Consider the following 7,663-nt stretch of genomic DNA (forward strand, 5'->3'; position numbering starts at 1 on the left):
TGGAGCTGAAGCTGAAGGGGATGCAGACTCTGAGGGTAAAGGAGCAACCACTGCTGAATCTGGGAACACAGAGGAGGGTGGCGGTTCAGATGATGGGAACCATGTGAAGATGATGTCAGCACTGGGATCTGTGATGCTGAAGAGGTGCAGAGGGTTGTGCTGGAGATGAAGAGGCAGCAGGTGGTGCTTGACACAAGGGCTGGTGTCCTGGGGATGATGGCTGTTCCTGTCTGGAGGAACATGGTTGCTGCTGCCTTCCTGGGGAACCCACCTGTGGGAAACGTGGTGATGGGACTGAAATAATCAAAGAAAACACCTGCAAATCACCTGAAGCTAGCAGCATCTGTGGTTGTGATGTGGGGGTCTCTGCTCAGGACTAGGAAGATGGGTTACATAGATCAGACTTGTAGTCACCATGGACGGGGGGTTAATCGCACCCTCTAGTAGCTCAGAAGAGTCGACCTTGACCTTGGTAGTCCTTGGCTTGTTTTCTGGTGCCTCTCAGCTCAGACACTCAGGAGGTGTGAGATCATCCTTCTGCCTGCTGGGTCCAGTGCATAGCTGGATTATTCTGACAGAATTTGTGGACTAGTAGGAGCCAAACACAGAGTCATCCAAAACATTGTCAGCGAACCGGAAGACAAGAACCTCCAGACTGTAAGATGGTGAAAACACCAAAACTCTTCATGTAGAGAAACACAAGAACTCACATTGAACAACGGCTGGGTCTGTCTACCAATCACGTCGTCATTTACCCTGGATTTTATTTAGGGGTATTGCAGTAAAGTGGGTTGAATACAAAAGCATGTCAAATTTTTAAAATTTTAATTTATAAAAAGAAATTAAAACCTGCAGGTGCATTTCACTCCACAATTATGAAAAAACTATTTACTTCAATTATAAATGAGTCTATATTGGCCGGTACCGAAGGTCCAATATTTGCAATCTTCCTCTTGTCGACCAGACGAATAAAACCAAATCTTATTCAATTTAGCAAAAAGTGTAACATTTAAATCATTTTATTAATGAGTTAAAAGGCTGACCAATCAGCTGCCACGTAATTTTCAGATATTTATGTTTTCATAAGACTTCACAGTTGATGCATATTGAGCCCATCTCTGTGGTTATGTGTAATTTAAGCAGGTAGAATCCTGAAAGCTGCAGCTCTACACAGATACATTTATCCAATCCTGTTTCCAACAGTAAGTTTATTTCACATTTATTGATAATCCAGTTAAAGCGTGAACATGGTAGATAAAACCTCAGCAGTTAAAAAATCTGTGCTGCACAATATTTGTCTCAGATGCTGTTTTTTATTTTTGAGATTTAATTAGGAACAAACTATACTACAAACAGAAAATGTAAATCATAAAAAATATCTGTTTACTGACCTGTATAAAAGCAGGATATTGTGTTTTTTGCTAATACTACAATATTTTTGGACCACTTCATGAGTCCATCTTCTGTCTCACAGAGTGAGAAATTAAACAAATGTTATACAGAAGTGCTAAAAAGTGAGCTTTTAGAAAGTTTACAAGGTAGAACTTGTCATCCAGTCTTTTATCTCGTAACAGTAGCTAACCAGTTGTTGGTTCTATTGACCTAAGAAAATGACATTGGTGTCAGTGCTCTAATCTAAGTCAGCAAAGAGCTTTATCAGAACAGATGTTGCATAATTTCTTTAATATTAATTTTTCAGGCTGATACAAAGTTGTCTGGTTTGGAGCAGGGTTCATCTGCTTGTGTCTGATGCTTACTATTGCTGCCATCTTGTTCACTGACCTGCTGCAACTGCTCCTTTCCACCACCAGGGGCACTGCAGGAATGAACAGTGCTGCCCCCTGCTGGCAACTTGTTGTGCTCAACCTTTAGGTCTGTTTTTGTGGCTGTCTCAGTTGCAGGTTGGTCGTTCATGGTGTTGTTACCGTTGGGGTCGTCGTTAGGCATGGGGTCATTGTTTGGGGCGGGGTTTGTGACAACGCCCATGAAAAGAGGGGCCAGAGAGAGGTCATCAACAAGGGCAAACAGGAAAGGGGAGTTTACAGAGAAGAGGGAGATGGAGCGCATAGCGGTCACAACAGTGGTGGCGGATGCTTCTACACCTTCTTCACTGAGCTCCATGGTGGTGGCATGACGGACGCTCGAGACCCTGAGGGGCTGGTCAGAAATACCAGAGAGGTCCGGACCCAAAAACAGGGAACCAAGGCCTGACAGACAGAGATAACAGGAGAAAGAATCTCAGTAAATATTTTAATAATCTAATGACCCCAATCATATCCTCTAGACTCTGCATGTTACTAAAATAGCTCTGCACCAGATCCTCAGTAGTAGGAAACCAGACAACTACCAGCTGATTGTCAGTATTCAGAGACTGGATCAATGTTTTCCTGTCCATTCTACACCAGTATGCCATAACATTATGACCACCTCCCAAATAATATGTTGTCTTATATATAATGTGCATAATTCTGCTAGAGGACCTCATCATTCAGGGAATACAGTTTCCATCAAAGGCTGTAAAAATGTTTAGCTAGGTGATAAATGTTACCTTTTGGGGTGACACCTGCCCTGTAAGGTGACAGGCTGAGTTTCTCGGCTAGCAACGCACTTGCACCCATCGTCCATGTGACATGAAAGAAAACTAGAGTCATCAGACCAGATGCCTTCCTTCATTGCTTTATGGTCTAGTTCTGATGCTTACAAGCTCATTGTCAATTATTTTGGCAGAGGTCAGGGGTCAGCATGGGCAGGTTGCTACATAGCAAACTATTGCATTGTGTTTTGACACCTTTCTGTCAGAACGAACATAGCTCATCTCCCGGAGCACAATCAATCTCCACATGTTCATCACCGAGCCTTGGCCAGCTATGACTCTAGCCATGGCTCACCACTGTTCCTTCCTTGAATCACTTTAGAAATCGTGACTGTTGCAGACCGGGAACACTCCACACTAAATCCAATGTTGGAGCTGTGACCCAGGCATCAAAGCTTGGCCCTTGTCAAACCCACTCAAAGCTTAATGCTGCACACTTTTCCTGCTTCTAAGACATCAACTTTGAAGAGAAAATCTTGACTTGCTGCTGGACATGTCCCACTTTTGACAGCTGGAATAATGAAACTTTAATCACCTGTTAGGGGTCATAATGTTATGCCTGACTGATGTATAAACGGTCCCTACACAGTCACGGAGGTGGGCAACTCTGGTCCTCATTGGCCGGTGACCTGCATGTCCCATATGTGTCCTGGTTCTGTCTCTAAGTTCTGCAGGACCCAGCTAATGATCCATTCATTTGAATCAGTGTTCAAGCAGTGACATGTCTAAAACCTGCAGAACTCCAGACCTTTAGGACCAGAACTGGACATCATCTGGACAGTGAAGGTCTTGGTAGTAAATATCGAAACATGATGTTTGAAGAAAACTTCAATGTTCAGTCAGCCAAAGAGGAAAAAGATGATTATATCGTCAGATTAATAATTTAGATGAATTAATCATTTTACTATCTGGTCTGTTCACCTTCTGTTGAGGCAGATGTTCCTGCTTTGGGACAAATAAGAGATGATTGGTTGTACCATGATATAGATTCAGAACTGAGTGTTGACACCTCTGCTGACCAGAAGAACCTCAGTTAAAACTCAGATCCTCAAACAGGCATCGACACCTGTTTACCTCTCTAACTAAACAATAAGGTGGCCATGAGGCTTTCTGCCCTCACCCATGCTGGTCAGCGCCTCCTTGAGCTCCTGCCGATATTGGAGCTTCACCTTGGGTAAGTTGACCAGCATTGATTTTTCTTGAGGTAGACGACTGAAGAGGTCAGAGATATTTAATTTGGGAAGCACGGATGACACATTTCCTCTGGGAAGGACGACTAGGAAGCTGGTGTTTCCTTTGAAGGGGAAGCTGGCAACCTGGGTGAGACATAAAGACTGTTTCTCATTTTGTTTGGATCTCCAAGACTCAAATTTGAGTGAAATCCAAACTTCTTCATAACTAATGAAAGTTGTGTTACCTGCGCCTGCAGCTGAGGGTCGTCCATCAGGCGTAGAGGATACTGGACAGACTTCATCATGTCCACTGAAACTGAATTCTGGCTGTCGAGGTAAAACACTCCCTTTGAGGTCACCTGAGGGTCAAACTGGGTCTTCCATTCACCTGACAAACACATATTGAGGAAATTGGAAAAACAAACTTTTAACTACAATCAAGTTGCAGAAAGCTCCCTAACTTTACTTTCTAAATACGACTCCTGAGGTTTGATTTTTAAACCAAGAGAACTTCCTCTCCCAAAGCCCTGTAGGACCCCTTTGATCGGGTGTTTGGTGGAATGGTTCACCTTTGAAGTAAACACCATTCATGAGCATTAACACCACGTCATGTGGAATGCTCTCCAGGAAGTTGGGGATGTGCCCATTGGTGACGTTCTCCACCCATTGGTTGACCTCGTCCACTGAGACCAGAGGAAAAGGCTTGGACCGGTACCTGGATGGTGAAACAGTCACAACAAGATTTTCGAAGTTTTAAATTGGAACACAGAAGCACAGTTTGCTTTTAAGGAAATGTAAGAACCGATCTGGCAGGGAGCAGACAACAGAAAACATGCCTGTTTGTTTACCGTGATAAGGACTGATTCAAAATCTAATTATAATAATAATAACCATCTTTATTGGTCATTGCACATGTACATTACAACGAAATTTGTCCTCTGCATTTAACCCATCCCTTACAGGGAGCAGATACCTAATAGTTCCTAATGCATCAAACTAGACATTACATTGACCGGAGTGATGAATTAATTTTAAGGACAGGATATATTTCATGGCAAAGATTGATGCAGTTTGTCTGAAGCTTGAGTAAAAACATATAGGAGCAGATAAGAACTTCAGTTTCCTCTTATATTATCGTTCTAAGGTGGTCTGGGTTTGTTTCCCAAATACAGCCGATACCTGGCCAGAGATTCCTCAACAAACGACAACTTCACTTCAAATCCTGAGGCCAGAAAGAGGAAAGAAAAAAACACGAGTAAGTATATGTTTGAGGCTTCTGCTGATGTGGCAAACCAACACTCATGTTCTCATACCTGGCCTCAAGTACATGCGTGCTGCCACCTCCAGTGACGTGTGGGTTAAATGAGGTAGAAAGCTTCCCAGGACATGATGAAAGCATGGCAAGTTGTGGGCATGAAGACTCTGCAGGAGAAGCTTCTCTGTTTCGTTGCGGGAACCTGAAAAAACCATGTAAGTAAATGAACTATGTTAGCATAGTAGCAATAATCAGCAGCATTATAATTCAGTTTAAATCTGAATTAAATCATCTGGATAATATTGCTGAACCTAAGCTGAGGTGAGCAAGGGCAAAAGCCAGGCTGAGAGGGGAGAGGATGACATTGGGCTGCTGTGAGCTGATAGGGAGCTTCTCCAGAATCTTCAACCCCAACTGCTCTATAATGCCCCCTATCACCCTGTGTTCCTCGTGGCTGAATGTTCTCCCACAGTTAGGAACATTTTTCTCCTCTTCTTCCTCTGTGACCACAGAGACTTCAGGAGCTGCTGTAGTGGGTTCTTCCTGAAAACACATTCATAGACAGGATTCACTTACAGACTACCAGACGTTAATGAAAGGAACGTCACAAGAAGGCGAGTTTTCTTACAGTCAGTCCCAGGCGACTGAGACACAGCAGCAGTAGAAGAACGCACAGCTTCATTTCCAGAAGTCCAGCCTGAAAACAGAGAAACCAACCATGACTGAACATTGAGTAAAGGGGTAGATTTTACAAATCTAATCTTTTTCATGAAAGAGCATTCAGATTCCTTTAGGAGGTTTTCTAATTGTTTATCATAGTACAGCTGCTTCATAATAAATCAGAATATCATCAAAAATATTATTATCTTTTAGCAAATGAACACCAGAAATCCATCCAACCATCCATCCGTCCGTCCATCCATCCATGCATCTATCCACCATGCCCTGAATCTGTCTGTGTGTGGTGGTTCTTGAATCTCTGACTCCAGGTGCAGGTCACACCTTGTGAATCTCCCTCAAGTCTTGAATGGGCTTTATTTTACAATCCTCTTACAGAACCAGTTATCTATGTTGATTGTGCAGATATTTTCCTTCCACTAAACTTTTCTTTAAAATACTGTGTGCTGGAAACCTGTAAGGTCAGCAGTCTTCTGCATAGCACAGTAGGATCTTTTTCTATCGGTCTGATGTAATGTTTTTGTGAAAAACTGTGATTTAGATTTTCCATAACTGTAAACCATAATCATGAAAATTAACAGAACCTAACTCTTGAATTATATCAGAGGGTGTAATGAATCTATATAGCACAAAAACCCACGTGGGTAACAATTATGTAACGATAAGGACTCCTAGGTTGAAAGTTTTGGGTTCATACAAAAGTCCATCCCCACTTTTTCTCTAAAGTTCTATTCGGTCTTGTCATATTAGATTTGAGAACAACCAGGGGGTTTCCAAACATCCTGTTTTACACCAAAGTGTTTATAACTACTGATGGTGTAAATATCCACTTTGTCCACAGCCTAGATGAATTGGTCCATGTTGGATCCAGTGGATGGTTAATATGGCCGCTGTGTTTACCAGGAGACTAAAGGTTAATGTTTCAGAACCTTTTTGGCTGAACTGCAATATGCTGAATAAACACAACTCAGAAAACACTGAACTGAGCACGAATACACAAACACTATATAACAGTTACGGTTAACCTTAATGATCATATTCTGCACCCAGAAACGGATATTCCACTGTGGCAAAATGTATAACACTCACCATAAATCTTTAGAAACAGGACTTTAAAAGCACAAATGTTTTTCCCAAAACAACAAATCAGACAAAGTTCTGATGAAATAAAAGCTGATCCAAACTCACCTGGACTTAGTTTGAGAAGAGGAGACTAAAAACAGAGAATAAAAAAAAGTAAATCCAGATGTGGTCAGTTTTCTGCAGGCTGTTCAGTGTAGTGTGCGGACCCAACAACTGCCACCCCCATGTTAGTGGTTAATAATTAACTCTGACTGGATTGTAGCTTAGCCTGTGGTCACTGCTATACGTTAAAATCAAATGATGAAGGTAAAGTTTACCAAATGATCTACAGGGAGAAACCAGATCTAATTAAATTCAATAATTTACTCCCAGCATATCATCTTTGTTCTGGCTAGTATTTTATTGAGCAGTCAGTCTGAATTCAACTCTAAACTCTGGTTTGATAACTCTAGCTGAATTTAGCATGGTGGAAATCCCAAGTATGTATAAACTATATAATAACACAGTATTCCACAGAGTGGGAAAATATCTCAATAAATAAAACTAAAACTAAAATCCGTTAGTGAATATTCACTAGAAAAACATAAGCATCAAAGTCGAAACTGGCTAAAAAGAGACAATTTAAAATAAAATATTGGTCGAAAGACTAAAAAAAGAAAACATAACAGGTAACTTGGTGCTGAATAATAAAACAACAAAGATAAATTTTATTTTAAAAGTACATTACAAACCTGAGCAATCAGAACTCGGAACAGGTCTAACCCAACAGACCTGTGTCCCAGTTACAAGTCAGAAAACCAGTAAGGTTGTGCATAGCAACAAGGCTAACTCAGAGTACAAAGTAATTGTGTGTTTTTCTGAATTTTTTATGTTCAAACAATA

At 41.4% G+C, this 7,663-nt stretch overlaps 1 protein-coding gene across 1 annotated transcript; it reads right to left on the bottom strand.

The window, feature by feature from the left end:
* Positions 1–1,190: 1,190 nt before the first annotated feature.
* Positions 1,191–7,030, bottom strand: serpinf2a (serpin peptidase inhibitor, clade F (alpha-2 antiplasmin, pigment epithelium derived factor), member 2a). The gene is made up of 9 exons (XM_047379431.1): positions 6,887–7,030; positions 5,649–5,717; positions 5,332–5,563; positions 5,079–5,222; positions 4,945–4,987; positions 4,335–4,480; positions 4,011–4,153; positions 3,714–3,909; positions 1,191–2,207 (listed from the first exon to the last, which is right to left on the bottom strand). Exons 2-9 carry the CDS (start codon positions 5,700–5,702, stop codon positions 1,696–1,698), a joined length of 1,470 nt encoding a protein of 489 aa, XP_047235387.1. The 5' UTR covers positions 5,703–5,717; positions 6,887–7,030; the 3' UTR covers positions 1,191–1,695.
* Positions 7,031–7,663: the final 633 nt, after the last annotated feature.

The sequence above is a fragment of the Girardinichthys multiradiatus genome, chromosome 11 (genome assembly GCF_021462225.1).
Source record: "Girardinichthys multiradiatus isolate DD_20200921_A chromosome 11, DD_fGirMul_XY1, whole genome shotgun sequence".
NCBI lineage: Eukaryota > Metazoa > Chordata > Actinopteri > Cyprinodontiformes > Goodeidae > Girardinichthys > Girardinichthys multiradiatus.

Coding starts and splice junctions, on each gene's coding strand:
- serpinf2a (XM_047379431.1), bottom strand. CDS start 5,702: ATGAAGCTGTGCGTTCTTCTACTGCTGCTGTGTCTCAGTCGCCTGGGA. Junction 4,481..4,944: donor GTTGAGGAATCTCTGGCCAG/GTATCGGCTGTA, acceptor TTCACCATCCAG/GTACCGGTCCAAGCCTTTTC. Junction 3,910..4,010: donor ACCCTCAGCTGCAGGCGCAG/GTAACACAACTT, acceptor TGTCTCACCCAG/GTTGCCAGCTTCCCCTTCAA.